Source organism: Puccinia triticina, chromosome 17A (genome assembly GCF_026914185.1).
Source record: "Puccinia triticina chromosome 17A, complete sequence".
In the NCBI taxonomy this organism is placed as follows: Eukaryota; Fungi; Basidiomycota; class Pucciniomycetes; order Pucciniales; family Pucciniaceae; genus Puccinia; species Puccinia triticina.
This window is the reverse complement of record NC_070574.1, coordinates 2,418,840-2,436,929: the sequence shown is the minus strand read 5'-3', so window position 1 is coordinate 2,436,929 and position 18,090 is coordinate 2,418,840. Positions and strand designations below refer to the sequence as shown.

At 48.5% G+C, this 18,090-nt stretch overlaps 3 protein-coding genes across 3 annotated transcripts; all 3 read right to left on the bottom strand.

Moving 5' to 3' along the window:
- Positions 1-1,370: 1,370 nt before the first annotated feature.
- PtA15_17A208 (uncharacterized protein) lies at positions 1,371-3,538 on the bottom strand (the record flags this gene model as incomplete). The annotated part of the gene is made up of 3 exons (XM_053164300.1): positions 1,371-1,413; positions 1,643-3,135; positions 3,221-3,538. 3 exons carry the CDS (start codon positions 3,536-3,538, stop codon positions 1,371-1,373), a joined length of 1,854 nt encoding a protein of 617 aa, XP_053028281.1.
- A 1,964-nt stretch (positions 3,539-5,502) lies between these two features.
- On the bottom strand, positions 5,503-10,090 carry PtA15_17A207 (uncharacterized protein; the record flags this gene model as incomplete). The annotated part of the gene is made up of 5 exons (XM_053164299.1): positions 5,503-5,506; positions 7,016-7,260; positions 8,323-8,928; positions 9,083-9,661; positions 9,743-10,090. The coding sequence occupies 5 exons, from the start codon at positions 10,088-10,090 to the stop codon at positions 5,503-5,505; spliced, it is 1,782 nt and encodes a 593-aa protein (XP_053028280.1).
- A 68-nt stretch (positions 10,091-10,158) lies between these two features.
- PtA15_17A206 (uncharacterized protein) lies at positions 10,159-17,726 on the bottom strand (the record flags this gene model as incomplete). The annotated part of the gene is made up of 5 exons (XM_053164298.1): positions 10,159-10,203; positions 10,282-10,481; positions 16,060-17,299; positions 17,393-17,449; positions 17,592-17,726. The coding sequence occupies 5 exons, from the start codon at positions 17,724-17,726 to the stop codon at positions 10,159-10,161; spliced, it is 1,677 nt and encodes a 558-aa protein (XP_053028279.1).
- Between the last annotated feature and the right edge of the window lie 364 nt (positions 17,727-18,090).

Sequence of the window (18,090 nt, the reverse complement as noted above, 5' to 3'; positions counted from 1 at the left end):
ACATACTAGAGTATTAGAAGAGTTTTTACGTGACCTTATCTTTTACTTGCGGAGTGTGGAGCTTTCTTCACTTGCAGATTATTACGCTATAGATCAGGCTCATTGAGGAGCACTGAAGGCTAGTGGAAAGTAGCAGTGCGGAGCCAAGACACTGATAATCACTCAGCCCAGACACATATATTCTTGAAAGAGGCGGCTAGTGGACTTTTCTACCCACCAACCAGCTTTCATTCTCACAACGGTCTGTAGCTGTCATCACATTCTGACAGGCTACTACATAGCCATACCCACAATCCACACTACATAGCAACTGCTCCAGAGTTTTACATTGACAAGTGTGGTAGAATGTCCACTTGACAATAGCACGGGCTGGAATGCACAAGCGGCTGAGCTCAGAGTGCATTTGGCAACATAAGCACTGAGGATGATGCCAGAAAAGCACAACAGGAAAAGCTTATGGAAAGCGCGGATTGTGGACCGCGTAGTTTGGATTGGGTGGCGGGCAAAGGGCAAGAGCTGGACTGCGGTGGACCAAATGCGGGGACTGATAGCAGTGGCGTGTCAGCGGGTGACCCAGGGCAGCTGAAGTGGGTGGAGCTGGGGTGGAGGTGCTGGTGAGAGACTGACTGACGGGGGCTACACAGAGGACGTGGGAGGTCAAGCGTCAGAGAGGAGCTGAGCCTGGGAATGTGATGTGCAGGAGTTGGGCGGAGAGGAACAGAGAAGGAGGGAAGGCTCATGGTTTCTCTTCTCTTTTCCTTTTCATTATCTTACTTACTGCTCATCATTGTACCTACACTTACAGACGCACTAGAGTATTAGAACATTTTTATGGACCCTTATTTTGCTTACTTGCTTCATTGCTACTGTGGACTTGTGCTTGCAGAGTGTGGAGCTTCATCATTTGCAGATTATTACACTATAGATTAGGCTCATTGTGGAGCACTGAAGGCTAGTAGAACATAGCAGCGCAGAGCCAAGACATTGATAATCACTCAAGCCCAGACATACATTCTTGAAGAAAGCAGAAGTGGTCATTTCTACACCCTACCCAACCTTTATTTCTACACCACTGCAAACACTCCCTAAAGCTGATCACAACATTCTACCCCTGATATGTTTTCTAATTAAATTATTAATGAGCTGTGAAGATGATGTAGGGCAAATGGTGGGACAGAAGGCCAAGCATGCAGATTCAACATGGATTGGAGTAAACAATAGATAGGGGAAGGAAAGGGGAAAAGGAAATGATATCAAGATTACAACAGGATTTGTGTGCCCTCACTACTCTGCTTGAAAAGAACAAGTATGTCAAACATTTTGAGGCACGAGGAAGAAGGAAAAACAAGATCATAGAAAAAATATTTCAATCACCTGAGGATGATATCCAAGAAACTTAATTGTTGATCCAAGCTTATTATGCGATGATCAAGTTGACGGCCCCAGAAATGTGAGTGTAGCTTCCATGGCCTTTTCGTAGCTCAATCCCGACTGTAAGAAGTCTTGCATCATCTTAGCCTTATCGAAGGCCTCTCCCTTAGCCTTCTGTCTCTTGATCTCATCGGCCGCGTTTTGAAGCTCGATTTCACGCAACTTGAGCTCGAGCTGTTTCTCCGAACGCTCCAAACGTTCAAGGTCAGACATCTCCGGGTCCGAAGGGCTGTCCTCGCTGTGTAGGAGGGAAGTCATTGCGGGTGCGGCTTCTTCTAATCGTTTATCAGACTGGAGGGGTTGATCGATCAGTGTCTTGTCTAAGTCGGGATTGGTCTCCTTTTGCGCCTGAGAGGGAAAAGTTTGGTTTTCACCAGGGCTGTCCTCGCTGGGTAGGAGGGAAGTCATTGCGGGTGCGGCTTCTTCTAATCGTTTATCAGACTGGAGGGGTTGATCGATCAGTGTCTTGTCTAAGTCGGGATTGGTCTCCTTTTGCGCCTGAGAGGGAAAAGTTTGGTTTTCACCAGGGCTGTCCTCGCTGGGTAGGAGGGAAGTCATTGCGGGTGCGGCTTCTTCTAATCGTTTATCAGACTGGAGGGGTTGATCGACCAGTGTCTTGTCTAAGTCGGGATCGATCTCGTTTTGCACCTGAGAGGGAAGAGTTTGGCTTTCACGCTTCTTTGGGCCAGGTTTGGCTTTTGGACGACCGTCTCGTGTGAGTTGCGGTATGGTATAACTCCGAGGAATCAAAGTTCTCAAGTTAGTAGAGCCTGCTCGAGTTCTACTTGACCTCTGGCTCAATTGGTTATGCGTATTCGCTGGAATGCTGTCACCCCCGGCGGATAAGATGGACCGGTTTACAGACGCAGTTCGACGATTAGAGTTGCCGGCGAAATTCGCGGGAGATTGGTCCGACCCTTCTTTTTTCCCCTTCTTCCGAGCAGCTGGAGGAACTGTTGAAGCTCGTTTGCGCTTGGCTGGTGCTGAATCACGAAGGCCCGCGCTGCGCCCTGATTCTTTTTTCAGCTTGGCCTTTTCTTGCATTCGTTTATTCCTCAGCAGTTCCTTCTCCCTGCCCTGGGACGTCAAGCCTTGATGCAGCCCTCGTCGGTTCTGTTCATTTTCACCCCGGTTCCTGCGACAATAAACGCAAGGGCAGACACCTCTGCATTTCACACACAGCATACTGCCACCTGGTACGAATTCAAATATCGGAGGCTGAAGCTCGGGCACGCTGCCGTATACTGCTCGTGCGGTTAAGCAGCGGTCACAAACTCGATTGAAACAGCTGGAATCTTGCGATCGATCGCAAATCATCTTGGGTCGGGTGGTCTTGGCGCGGCATTGGTGGCAGGTCGAGAATTCGTATTGTCCTATTTCATCGGTTGCGGCGACTGGTGGCGGGATTGGATGCTCCAGTACGAATCGATAATCATCTTTGGGGCACATATCAGGTGGAGCCGCTGGGCTGCTAGGCAGACTTGTCAGATCAGAGAGGGTGGAAGTGTCTGACAGAAATGAGTTGAAGTGTGGTTCGGTTTGCGACGGCTCCGTAGGCCGAGTTGGAGCTGCTGGGTTGCTTGGGGAAGCTTGATGTGGTGAACGTGACCTGGACGATGTGACATTGTCTGGGGCAGAACGAGAGACGGGTTCCAGTAACTGCTCATCGGCAGACCGCAATTTGTTATCCGATGTTCGCCTCGCCTTTCAACCCAAAAAAAGGATGACCACAAGAAGTCATCAGGTAAGTTTCTATAGAATAAAGCAATCAAAACCCGATATCACTCACGCTGCTACTGTCGCCGGATAGTTCGTCCACGTTGGCCGGGCCTGTGATCTCAATACCTTGGTCGTCAGCTGGGGTTTGCCCCATAATGTTGGGTGAATTGTTTCCGGGAGGATTGGTTGGTCGGAAATCGTTCGGGGGTGGTAGAGGAGCTCGGGCAGATGTGGAAGCATCTGGCGTGTTTGGAGAAGTATGGTGGCCATCGGAGTGCAAGGCGTAATACTCCAGCGCTTCATCTCCTGAAGTACTAGCCGCTACACCAGTTTCATGCGAGGTAAGAATGCTTGGGTTCGATGAGCGATTGGAGGAGCGTCGTGGCATGGCGAAAGGAAGTAACCGCCTTCAAGCTATAAGAGTAGATTTGCGAAGGCTAGATCAATTAACAGGAGAAATCTAGTCAGATGAACTCTTGTTCCAGGTGGAGACAAAGCCGGTGAACAGGAGGAAGAAAGGAAAAAGCCAAACTAACCTGACTTGGACTGCGATCCACTCGGAAAGTAAACAAGTTAGGTAGAATGGAATATTCAAGTTGAAACTCTGCTGGGATCAATTTGCAACTATTTGCGATGCCACCTAGAATTCATACCCCCGGCAAACCCAGGAAGTCCCGCGCTCTAGCACATGTCACAAAGGCATGCAGCAAACTTGAAACCTGTGATAGGGACCAGTTGGTAGTTATGTTACCGATAACGGGGAACACAACGAAAACGGGCCGATTCTTCATCATTATCGTTATCGTTACCGTTACCAGCAACGCTAGCTTAGTATGGTACTGCAACTTTTTGTTTAAGGTGAAAGATAAAATGTTTTAATTCTGTCTTGCGTAGCGTGGAGGAGAACAATGTGGTTGACAAGCGGAGCGTGGAGGAGAACAGCGAACCCCCCTATTGGAGTGATTTGAGTGCATGAGTTTTCACTGCAATACATATTGGAGTGAACCTCTTGACACTCCCATTTTGATCACTTTTTTTTGGAGAGGACTTTCACTCCTTTTTGGGAGTGCATGACTGTAATTCTTTGGAGTGCGTTATAAGCCAGACCCAATCAAAATTTGTATGGGATATAATTATGGTGTTCAAAATTGCATGAGATTTTTTTACATAAAATCATAAACTGCAATTTTGGCTGGGAGATGTCACTTTAAGTTTTATGCACACTGACATCTCCCAGCCAAAATTGGCTTTATGATTTTATGTAAACTGTGACATGCAATTTTGAACACCATACACGGCAGTTGCGCAGATTTAGGTTTTGCCCGTTGAAACTGCCGTCAAAGACAAAACACCCGCCTGATTGACCGCACACCTGTTGGCCTGCGGTCAGCCGAATTGGCAGCCAAACAGCCGGCACTTGACTTCAGGCAAGTTTAACATAACTTGCCTGGGGTCGGTTTGCCGACAAACATGCTTGAACTGACAACATCCGGTGGGAACAGTGGCAAGATGCTGGCCTCCAGGCTAAGAGAATCTCCAACGGACTCGCTAAAGCAGGACTTGCAACCCCAATTTAGCAAGTCGCGCGAGTTTTTGGGGTCCAACAGACTTGCTATCCGACTCGCCAAACACCTCCCAAGTCGCCTCAACTCACCACAGCCCTCCACTTGTGGCAAGTCTGCTCCAACCCAATACTCGGCCCTTGTCGGCCGCACCTTGCACCAGCTTGCACCCCACGCACACTATACCGCACGCTACCTCACCTACCGGCCAATCCTCTTTTCATTCAATTGGATCTCGCTGCTGATGACCAATCATCAATAGGATGACTGGGCATCAATGCCCATGACCGGTCATCAATAGGATGACCGGGCATTGATACCCATGACCGGTCATTGAGACCGATCACCGGGAATCAAGACTGATGACAGGTCATTGAGACCAATTACCGGGCATTGACACTGATGACCGGTCATCAAAGCTGATGCCCGGGCATCAAGACTGATGACCAGTCATAGAAACCGATGCCCGGGCATCAAGACTGATGACCGGTCATCAATACTCATGACTGGTCATCAAGACCAATGACCAAGCATCAAGACTGATGACCGGTCATCAAAACCAATGCCTGGTCATCAAGACTGATGGCTGGTCATTAAGACCAGAGACCGGGCATCAAGACTGATGACTGTTCATCAAGACCAATGACCGGGCATCAAGAATGATGACCAGGCATCGAGAATGATGACCATGACTGGATATCCTATTGATGACCGGGCATGATGCACATGGCCGGTCATTGAAAGGATGACCGGTGGGTGTTTGAGAATTGGAAGGATGACCAGAAGGTGGTCATCTGTCTGTGTGGCTTGATGGGCAAGTTGTGGTATTGCTGACAACAAGTTGGTCCAGCCTCTTGTTGTGTCTCTATTTCTGGAGAGTCCGCCGTGAACAAAGCCTGGGATACCCCGTTACATGTGGTCCAGGGCCGCGACCCAGGGTCTGCAGGGGTCTGCGCAATCCAGGGACCGTTGGAGATGCTCTCACCCCCAAAAAAGGGCAGAGGGGGCCAAGACAAAGTCCGCCCATCAGAGGGACACGTCACCCTTGGCCCTCACCCATCCACCCGCCCCATTTTTTCCAAGTCTGCTCATCAGATCACCGCCACCCTCCATCTCCCCCACCCTCACCAACCCACATCCTCAGATGTGTCCCTCTACACCTGCCTCCTCCTTGCCCGCAAGCTTAACTAAGCCTCTCCAAGGAGGCGCAAAGTGTCTCCAAAGGAGAGGCTTATGACTAAAGTCCCATGCTTGGCCTGAGGCTGACGGGGTTTTACAGAGAAAATCGTGTTTTTTGAAATTACATCTCTTTTTACTCCCCTCTTTCGGCTTCAATTTCCATGCCTCATGTGCCAGTTTGTAGGCCTTGATCTTAGCTATATTGTACAAGTTTTTTCAAGTAAATCCATTCATCACTGACCGCTCAGCGGCCATTCTTGCAAGGGCTCTTCTTGAGCAATGTGAACAAGCCATTGGATCATCCGAAGGTCGCCATTGGACATGCTCTCACGGGTTTGTTTGGTATTAACTTAAAAATGACTGGTCTCTCAAAGAGTGCCATCCCATGCAGGCAGCTTGCGGTAGAGATGTGCAACCTTATTTTCATGTGTTTAGGCCGGACGCGCTATCCGGTCTACACCAGGCTGGATAGGCTCTAAAGTGGGGTTTTTTACATCAATTTCTCTTTGAGGGGATGGGGGTAGGTATTGTGCTGAATACATGATATTATGTAGAAATGAAAGCTGATTCTAATGTTACTCAAGGCTGTGAAGAAATCAGAAGGGTATACGGTGATAGGTGGGTTTGAAGGGAATTTTGGACAAATGGCTGGGCAGCCTCAAGCCAAATTTGGGACATTAGGCACAAGTCCCTCCCGCAAGCGGGAGGGTGCTCGCGCCCTGCAAGCACAAGGAGGGACTTGTGTTAAGTTCGCTTGCCCGGCCCACACCCCATCCACATCACATCCTCCAGCGAGCTCCGCACCTTGCTCAGCTCCATCGGCTCCTTCCGAGCCACGTTCCCCCGACTATCGCTCCTCCTTGTCTTCCTACAAAACAAGTGCTTCCGCCTGAAAGCCGGCTGATTCTTAAAGGGTGATCATCAAGCTCGGCCTTCCCTCGGGCACGATTGTTGGGTTTGACATCAGCACGACCCTCTTTAGTGGCAATGAAGCGCCGGCCTGCTTGGTCTATGGCCTCGACAGACTCAACCCTGCCCCGGACTTGCCGGATGATGCTCAGGTGTGCCCTCCGCATATACATATTTACATTACCAGCCCACATCCGCTCCAATCTCGAGCTGACAAGAGCCTGCCTGAATCCGATCCAGTGGTGCGAACTTTTGCCGGTCGTTCCATAGGGTCAATCACCGAGCCGTTTGTTCCGATCAAAGATAAAGATGGAGTGCTGATGCCCGCGAGCGTTCTGATGAAGAAAGCGGCAGAGATGGTAAGAAGGGTGCCGATTCTCCCCCTGACAAGGACGGCGTTCAAGCCGTACGGGGCGGTGATCGAGGCGCATCTGGATGGGCGAGCAAGCTCAAACAAGCTCTGGACCAAAGTCGTCAACTTCGGCACGGCGCTCAAGTCCGACCATGTTCCAAAAAAAAACTGTAAAATGCAATAAAAACAAAAAAAAAAAGTCCCCAGGTGGTTGTAAAACCATAGTGAGCGTGTCTTGTGAGTTGACCCGAGAATGTCTGCCAAAAGGGATTGGAGAACTGTGAGCAGCACTGGATCTGGAAGCGAGCGTGGTTTTGGGCTCGGGGTGATGTGATCAGCCAGCAAATTAACAGCAAATTGGTGGCAATTTGTTGTCAAAGGGCGGTCAACAAGCCCTGACCGGTTTTTGTAGGGGGTCTTGGGTTGGACGGCGAGTTGCCGGACGGGTCAATGTGCCCTTACTTTTGCCAGCGGGTTGTCCGCTTGCGCATTGGCGGGGGTGCCGCCAAGTTCGGCGGTCCGCTTGACGGTTGACGGGAGGCCGGCATGCGAACGGTCAACGCTGGCTGGGGGGGAACCGTCAAATTGACGGCCGAACTTTGGCCGGATTGGCGGCGATGTGTAACCGCTGTGTAAATGTCTTTGATAAATTAATAGGCACCAGTAAATGAAAGGGGTGACAATGAGGAGCAGCAAAATAAATAAAAAATGGTGATGGTGTGACACACTAGGCAGCAGATTAAATTGACAACAGAAAGGGAGCAACAATCAGACAGAAGTTGAGAATAAAGCCAAAAGCCTAGAGAGTTGTGACTATCTAGATCTGATTCGCAGCTCTCAAACATATGAAGTCACTTTGAAGGGAAATAGGAAAAGCAAGGTGGACTAATACAAGCTGGAATAATTGAATCGACTGAGCAGGATTTTCAAGAAATGAAATGCCAATCTAAAGTGATGATGCGATGGTCAAAGTGGCGGCCCAAGAAAGATGAGTGTAGCTTCCATGGCCTTTTCATAGCTCAGTCCGGACTTCAAGAAGTCTTGCATCATTTTTGCCTTTTCGAAGCCCTCCGCCTTGGCCTTCTGTCGCTCGGCCTCATTGGCCGCGTTCTTGAGCTCGATTTCGCGCATCTTGAGCTTGAGTTGTTTCTCGGAGCGCTCCAAACGTGCATCCTCGGATGTCGTCGAGTCCGGGGGATTCTCTTGGTTTTGCAGGATCGAAGCCATGCCGGATGCGGCTTCTGCTAATCGGTTGTTGGACTGGAGGAGTTGATTCATCAGCGTGTTGTCCATGCCGTGCTCGATCTTAGCTTGCGCCTGAGGGGGGAGAGTTTGATTTACAAGCTGCTTCCCGCAAGGCTTGGCCTTTCGAGGACGGCCTCGTCCCGGCTTTGGTGCGGCGGAATCCCTAGCCATCGACGCTCTTGAGGTAGCGGGACCTACTTGGATTGCAGTCGACCTCTGGCTCGAGTGGCTGTACATATTCGCTGGAAGTTGAAAGCTGTCCACACCAGCGGGTAGGATATACCGCTTGACAGGCGCAATTCGACTAGAGCTGCCGGCAGAATTTTGCGGAGGTTGGTCCAAGCAGACGATATCGTCCAAAGCGGTTGCCTCATGTTTTTTCATCCTCTTTCGGGCAGCTGGAGGGGCTGCTGAAGGTCGTTCGCGTTTGGCTTGTGCCGAATCACACAGGCCGGTGCCGTAGCCAGATGGTTTACTGAGGATGGTCTTTTTTTGTATTTGTTTCTTTTTCAATAATTCCTTCTTCTTGCCCTGGGACGTCAAGCCGTTAAACGAACTCAAAGCGCTGCCCGGCCGTCTTCGTGGTCGTGGGTCATCCATCTACTTGTTCACCCCGCTGCCTCCGACAAGCAACGCAAGGGCATATACCCCTGCATTTCACACACAGCATCTTACCACCCGGCACGAATTCAAATATCGGAGGCCGAAGCTCAGGTACGCCGTCGTAAGAGTCTCGTGTGATTAAGCAGCGATTGCACACTCGGATGATACAGTTAGGATTCTGGGATTGATCACAAATCATCTTGGGTCGGGTAGTCTTGGCACGGCATTGATGGCAGCTTGATGATTCGTATTGTCCTGTTTCATCGGGCTCGGTGGCTACTGGCGGGATTGGATTTTGTTGCCTCTTTAGAAAATCGTTTTTGCGACTCCTATCAGGCGGAGGTGGTGGAGTGCTGGGTAGACTTGAGAGATCAGAGCTGGACGAGCTTTCTGAGCGAAGTAAGCTGGGGCACATCTTGGTTTGCGATCGTTCCGCGGGCTCGAGGTCAGTCGGGCTTGTGTGTGATGATAGGCCTATTGGGCAATGGCCCCTGGTAGCCGAGGGTTCACCCACACAAGCTGGAGTTGCTGGGATGCTGGGAGAAGCTCGAGTTGGTGAAGGTGACCTGAGCGACGTGACGTTGTCCGTGGCAGAAATCGGGACGGGTTCCAACAATTGTTCATCGGCAGACCATGATATGTTACGCAATATTCGCCTCGCCTATCAAGCAATAAACGCACCACAAGAATTCGTCAGCTGAGCTCCCATAAGAAACAGCAATCAAGACATGGTGCCACTTACGGCGGCTGCTCGGCTACTACCGTCGCCGAAGATTTTGTCCACGTTGACCGGGCCTCTGATCTCAACCTCTCCGTGGTTATCTGGGGTTTCTCGCATGAAGATTATGCCGGGCGAATTGGTTTCTGGAGGATTGATCGGTCGGATATTGCTTCGGGGGGGCTTGGGGGCTTGCGCATGTATTGAAGTACCTGGCGTGTTTGGAGGAGCATCTTGGTCATCAGAGTCATCAGAGTGCAACGCGTAAGGCTCCAGCGCTTCATCTCCCGAACTATTTGCTGTTACGCCAGTTTCAGGCGAGGCAAGAATGCTTTCGTTAGAGCAGAGTTTCGAGGAGGGTCCGGGTAGCATGGCGATACGTGAATCTACACAGGCTTTGTGGATCCAATTGACTTAAAAGCGGGTAAAGGGAGGTCTTGTCAAGCTACGCACAGCGCTGAAATTACGAGGCCAATCGAACACCTCTAGGTAGGTTAACATCGCATTTTAGTTAGACATGACTGCCAATCAAAAGGATGAAGAGATCAAAAGAATAGACTAACCTGACCGCGATCCGGTTCTAGAGATGAACAAGCTAGTGGCAAATACTCAAGTTTCAACGATGGGGTGGCTAAATGGGTATTTTTAGGCACATAAATATAATTGATAGAGCACTCAGCAGCACTCAGCAACGCTCGCTTGAACACAAAGCTCATGAACAGCTCAAGGCCCGGCGATGGAAGCTTGCGCTCGATCGGCTCATCTGCATCATTTTGCAGGCAGTCAAGTGGGTCTCTTAAGGTTCAAACTGTACGTATTTATTGCATTTCTGATTTCTGTCATGTTCTACAATTAAATGTGTAATACGAATAGCTTCTGAAGGTTTCTTACAACTGATTTCTATCGCCGAGCAGCGAGCTCGCCATTGTCTTTGTTCAAGCCATCCCGAACTCAAGCCGTTGGATCGATGACTGGCTGCGTTTACCTCCTGAGAGCCTTCAATGATCATTGAACTCCGTCTTATGAGAAAGCTAAGAGCATTCCCACCGCGGGCCCTAAATTGGGTCCCTATTTGGGATTTACCGACCCAACGCGACCCACCGCGGGCGCTAAATGGAGGACTTCCCGTCGAGTCTGGGAGCCTCCCAGATCTCAATTTACACATCCAAATTCTTAATTTTTGACAAAAAGGGAAATGTTTTCCTAGCCCTACAGTTCATTACTTCCATGTGCACTGGTTGAGTTTTTGATAGGTATCTTAATTTAGGATTTAGAGAGGCATCTAGAGCTCTCTAAATGATGACGGGAAGTCATCCAATTAAATTTAAGGCCGGCCCTAAATTTCGTGCCCGAGTCCCCACATGTAGGGACTCGTAGGGACTCTCCTAGGGACTTTCCCTCCTGGTCAAAACCTACTGTCACATGCCAGAGAAAGTGAAACTCCAACCCGACCCATTCAATCTCACCCCCGATATCCTTTGATATCAATATCCGACCATGGACATCATCCCTCTCGACCCGGCGCTTGAAGCGCTCATGCCAAGCACTGACAGTGAGATTTTGACTAGTTTCTTCGGCAGAGTTCAAAGTTTTTATTTGTTTTTTTATGCTTCTCACAGACCTGATGGAAATAGATGTACTCTCCGCTCCACAGAATGAATCGAGGAAGAGAAGCATCCCGTTGCCAGATGGTCAGTCGAGTACTTGATCTTCTTTTAACTTTTACTTATTTTTCTTTTTGTAGTTGCCGGTCCGAACCCAAAGAATGCTAGAAAGGTGAAACCAAGACCCAAGAAAGCCGTCAAAAAGAAAAATCAAGAGCCTCCGGAGCCTCCGGACAAGATGCTGCCGATTGAGGAGGACCACCCACCAGCGTCTGTTGAAGCAAACAAACCCGACAGCAGAGACAGCAGCGAGTCCGAGTCTGACAGAGACAATCCCCCCAAAAAAAAGAAAGCGCCCAACTATCTTGAGAACAAGGATCTCCAGCTCTGTACCTCGTGGCTTGAAACAACTGAAGACGGTTGGAAGGGTACTGATCAATCTGGAACGGCTTTTTGGGAAACCGTAACAAACCACTATCAATCGAAGATCTCTGAACCCCTGCAACCCTCAAAGAGCATCAAAAGTCATTTTGGCATCATCCAGCATGCAGTAAACAAATTCCACGGGTGTTTCAACCAAATCAACCACCAAAATCCGAGCGGAACTACTGCAACTAATTGGATCAGCATGGCTCTCACACTTTACACCAAACTTTATGAAAAACCCTTCTGATACATTTCCTGCTACAACCTGCTCTCAAAAGCGCCTAAGTGGATTGATTACAACACAGCGATGAACAAGAAAGCCGAGCTTAAAAAGCCAGAAAAGGTGTCGGGCCCCTCCTCAAAAGTGAATACCTCTGTCTCCAGCCCATTGCCCGGCTCATTACCCAGCTCAACCCCCGCAGAAACTGCCCAGTCGTCCTCAGAAGCCTCCGGTGATGAGACAGCTCGCACTGGATCAACTCAACCAATTGGTTGAAAGAAGGCTAAATTAGCATATCAAGAGGAGAAACTGGACGCTTCAAACCACGAGCACCTCAAGAAGATGGCTGGTGCACATGTTGAAATAGCTGAAGTGGTCAAGCAGCAACAACTATTGTTGCAGAATGCCATGTCTGCTCAACAGAAGACCCTCAATCACCTTGCGGACAAAGCAATCATGAATAAGGATCTCACTGGCGCTGATGAGGATGTTAAACGGTACTACTCTCTCAAAAGAAAGTGGATCTTAGCCCAAAGTGAGCAAGAAATCGCGACACCAGCTCCAGCTCAGGGTCCAACAACCTTGTCATCTTCAGCTCCTACTCCTGCACCAGAGCCGGACCAATAGTTGTCTTTATTGCTCCTACTCCTGCACCAGAGCTGGACCAATAGTTGTCTTAGACTTTATCCTGACTTAAAAATACTCGGATTGATCTCTTTCCACTTCATATTGTCTGGTTGTTTTTCCTTGGATAACCATGTCAAATTTTTACTTTCTCAAAACTGTCTCTCTTGCAATTTCTCCAAAAAATGAATGCATTGTTTGTTTCCAAGCTGAAAACCAGAAAATTCTTTATATATACATATATGAAATATGCAAAGCAATAAAATGATATATTCTCATCATAAAAACAGTGAAAAAAAACAAATTTATCAAGAGTTGGAGTCGTCCGAGTGAGTTTCTTTTCCCTTCCAAGCCCACAGATGGGCAATGAGATTGCTGCGGAGAGCGTAGTGCAAATCAGCATTCCTTATTTGCTGAAGATTCTGAATGAACGTTGAAAAATCGGCCCGACACTCTGAGATTGGTTTGATGGGGTCAGTTGGGGTGTTTCGTCCTCTGGCTGTGTTCGGATCATAGATGTTATTGATATTAAGGTTTCTCTCATCCTCCACAATCATATTGTGGAGGATAATACAAGTTTTCATTACTAAATGAAGCTTTTCAAGACTCCATGTCAATGCTGGCCGAGCGACTATTGCAAAGCGGGCCTGAAGTACCCCAAAGGCTCGTTCCACATCCTTTCGCGCAGCCTCCTGCATCTTTGCAAAATGCTAGATGTATTTGGTTGTCAGTGTTGTGTATACCAGAGTATGATGAATGAAAAAGCAGCATACCTTCCTTTCCAGCCCTTGTGGCTGTGAGATTGTCTTGATAAGGGTTGAGTAGTCCGGATAAATTCCGTCTGCAAGGTAATATCCCTGGTGATATGTTGTTCCGTTGACTTTATATTTGCAGCAAGGGGTGACACCATTCATCAAATTGGTGAATACAGGAGATGAATCCAAGATGTTTATGTCGTTGTTGGCGCTGGGCATACCAAAAAATGCATGCCAGATCCATAAGTCGTATGAAGCGACAGCCTCCAAGACAATGGTTGGAACCTTCCATGTAGAATGATTAGACCTCATGCAAAATAGGCAAGAGAATGAACTGACCTTATCTTTGCCTTGATACTGACCACGCCACTTGGTGGGAAAATTTTTCCATTCCCAGTGCATGCAGTCGATTGAGCCCAGCATGCCAGGGAAGCCGCGTTCCTTCCCGATAGCCAACAATCTTTTAATATTGTTCTTGTTTGGAGCTCGGAGATACTCGGTGCCGTACAACGCAATGACAGCTTCACAAAATTTATAGAGGCTCTTCATAGCCGTAGACTCTCCTATACGGACATATTCATTGGTTGCGTCAAATGATCCACCGTAGGCCAGGATTTGAAGGGCTGCTGTGATCTTTTGAATTCCTCGCAAGCCAAAGTTCCCTAAGGCATCGGCCCTGTGAGTAAAGTAAACATTGCGCTGCTTGATGTTGTTGACAATCTTCAAAAATAGACTTCTGTGCATTCTGAAACGTCGGCGGAACTTATAATTGGGGTACCTTGGTGATTCGGAGAAGTAGTCCTTATACAAGAGCTGGTAGCCAGCTTCGAAGTCTCGCCGGATGTCAGGGGCTCTTCCTTTTCTAGATCCGCCTTGTTTTGGTGGTTTTTTTTGACGTCTTTTTCTTTCTTGTCGGAGGATTTCTTGAGAAGCTGCCCTGCCACCTTGAAGAACAACTGCTATATGTTGTGTTGAATTGATTGTATTTGAGATTATGTTGTCTTGAGTGTTGATAAAGTTCCGGATAATTGCCAGTCAATCCATGAGTGGTGGTTGGATAGCAAATGGTGGGTAGGAGAGTTGTTGGCGGGGAGTGAACCAGGGGGACCGGGGATGTGTCTTTCATCAATTTTTAGAGGCTCATATGGAGGCTAGCGGTGTATGCCGCAGCAGTTTCAGGCGCTAAATCTTGCTGCGCAGCCCCAAGCCGTGACATTTAGCAACCCAAAGATAGGGCCCGCGGTGGGAATGCTCTAAGCAACTGTAACAAGTTGGGCCAGCGGGCAGAGCAACACGGTTACTTGACACTTTAAAAAGATGAAAACTGTGATGCCACAAGCACAATTTCATTGTGGAATTGATGTGTGCATGCACTGACCAAACCATCTTGGGAAGCTGAATCACTGATTGAAGCCAGCAAGCCTCATCCAGGCATACATGATTGATGATATCCGCGCAAAGCTACCCACAGGCTACAGCTGAGAAGAGATGTTGAGACCATTACAAAAGGCATCCATCATTGTTGATAAGACTTTAAAAGGCTTACAGACAAAAGGAATTAACAGGATACAACGACATCAATCAAGCCAGCAAGTATTGAAGCATATTTTCCCGGCTCGCAAGACTAGACGGATTGGCCATGGAAAATATAGCTACAATGAAGAAAACCCATGTAGCAGTTGTTAGCCTGTCCCAAAAAGAGAACACTGCTTCAAACCTGACCTTGCAGGAAGAACTCAAAAAGATTTCCATCAAAGAGCTTATCATGCATATACAAAGACTACAACACAATACTAATACTCGGACCCATTGAAGCCAATCCAAATGGAAACAGTGATGAGCTTGGTCCGTTACAAGGACACCTTCACACTTGGTAGGACCAACTCTGGTCAGACAAGCATTGTTTAGCCTGTGAGTGGGAAAGTCTCTTATTTGGATTACTTGGAACAACTAGATTTCCAAAAACAGGAGGCCAAGGAAGAAGAAAGAGAAAAGGAATCAGCGGGGAATCAAGCCACTATTGAAAGGCAACAACAGGAAGCAGAAGAAATGTTGAACAAGCCGTGGCAAAGCAACATCAAAAACTTATGACTGATGTAGTGGAAACGTGAACACATCCAGATTGAAGCTTCAGTATCATCCCCATCCCTGTCTTCTTCATTAGGGGGTTTCAAACATGGTGCAGGTCCTGTTTCAGGAACCCCCAATCCACAAAATCAGGGCACCTGCAACACACACACCAAATTTTACCCAAAAAACATACAGAAATAATTTGGAAATTCATTTTGCAGGAACTTTGTTTTCCTGAATTGGGGTTCCTGAACTGGGACCTGCACCATGTTTGAAACCCCCTATTCAAAACATTTGCTTCTGTAACATGAGTGCAGCACTTGAATCTGCAGATAGATCTCGTCAACCATTAATGCACATTGAAAGTGATTCATATGCAGCGGGAAATTTTTATTGATGTGGTTGTGGTTTGTTGACAGGAAGAAGAAATCATGAGCGGTAAAACCCAAAAGAGATTTGACATTTTGTAGGGCAAATGGAGAAGTAATTAGACAAAGCAAACCCGAATGAAAAAGGATAGATGTAGTAAAAAAGTAAAACTCCAAGCTAATTATTTGAATGATCGACACTACGATTGGGGGCGAGTTGCCGGGCAAAGGCAGATTTCCGTGGCCTTCACGGCATCTTCCAATGTCAACCCACAGCGCAAGAACTCCTGCATCATATTAGCTTTAGCCTCCGCGTCAGCTGAAGCAATCTTTCGCGCATGTTCTTCCCGTGCTTTCTCGAGTTCGAGCTCCCACAGTTGGAGCTTAATGTGTGTGATCGAGGCCATCGACGCAGGGCTTTCTGGAGCACTCTCTGACTTGATGGGTCGCTCTGACTTGATGGATTTCTCTGACTTGATGGGTCGATCCATCGTGATCGGCGAGTCGTCCTCTCCGCAATTGCTATCAATCTCTGTAAGCTGCTCGGCACATAGCTTTCGTTTCCGCGAGCATCCTGGTTCCCGGTCTAGATCGGACGAATCTCGAACCGTGGACGCCCTCTTGCCAGTATGTTTGGATAGGATATCCAAATTCACGTCGATCTTGCTGCTCCCGCTCCCTGGTATGGATCGATCGGCAGAGGTGATTCGTTCCCGTTTGCTGGAAAGCTCGGCCCAAGATTTTTCCAAGCAAATTACTTCATCCAAGCCAGCTTCCTGCTGCCTAGTCTTGCGCTTTTGGGCCTCCGCGGGTGTTCTTGTATCTTGATTCCCAACGATCGGCTCTTTCTCCACGCGGCTCGGACAGGGGCGTGACGACTTCTTGAACCCAGCTTTGTCTTTCTTCTTATTTTTCCCCAAAAGCGCATCCAATTTTGCCTCATCCCGTAAGTCGTAAAATTCGTTCAGACCGTTACCCATCTCTCGGTTCTCACCCCGCGCCTTCCGACACGTAATGCAAGGACAGATATTCCTGCATTTCATGCAAAGGATTTTCCCGCCGGGTTGGAATTGGAATTGTGGGCCCCGAAGCTTGGGCATGCCGTCGTAAGCAGGCCGATCCATTAAACAGGGGCGACATATTCGAACAACACAGTTTGGGTTGAATGATTGATCGCAGATCATTTTCGGTCGAGTAGTCTTGGTACGACATTGGTGACAGGATGAGGCTTCGTAATGGCCCCTTGTATCAGGTTCGGTGGCCGGCAACGGGGGACGTCGCTTGACTTGAGTTTTCTTAGCATGAGGCGGAGGGGCTGCGATACCTGGTACGGTTGTGAATGTCGGGGGTTGAGGACAGTGCTTTGGAATGGATGATTTTGGGCCGGAAGTGGTTCGTGAAGATTCCGCAGTCTGCAGATTCTTGTGCGATTGCACATTCATTCGGCCGCGGACACCGCCAGCGGCGGAAACACTGGGAATGGGATGACTTTTGTTGAGCATTGCTCGCTTGGCCTGTGAATTCGAGAAGAGCGGGCAAACGTCGAGAAAAGAAGGGCGTCAGCCTTCCATCCATGTCTCTGTTTGTGTACCCCGAGCACTACTCACGGTGGCCGCTTGCCTGTTGCAAGTTCGGTTGTTGTTATTCAAAACCTTTGGCTGGGACTGAATGAATGTTTTGTCAATGATACAACTCATCGCTTGCTTATTTCTGGCGGCGAATGAGAGCGCTACGCACGGGGTCCGCCGGATTCCCCGCTCCAGTGGCTTTGCTAGGATTGAGGGTAAGACTAAAAAGAAGGCTTACATTTGCGATGTCGATGAAATCAGCGTCTCTACAGATTGACCTTTCAAAGGTTCCTTGGGACCTCCGGGCGTTCGGAGAATCTTGCACCTCCTGATCGGAATCTAAGATAAACTGTCTGAGGACTTCATCGCCCATTGATGCGAGACTGAGAGGGAGAAAGGATGGCACACCGACAGCCAAATCTGATTGAACGGTGGATCCTTCGCGCGTCTTGAGGATTTTTAAGTCTAATCGACTTCAGATTGTACTTGAAGGGATGAGGATGAGTGGGATGAGCTTGGGGAAGCAGGGACTTGAAAGGCTCTAGCGCCCAAGAACGGCTTGGTTCGGTGGCCGCTTATGTTTCCGGCTCAGGTGAGCAGCATCGTGACGGGCATAAAAAATGCTGGATCTCTCCCTGAGCTTGCTCAGTTTGAATTTGGAAAGGCTTTTGCCCTCTCACGCCGTTCCTTTCATGATTTGAAATAAGCACATGGGGCTTGCACAAAGTCAACTGAAG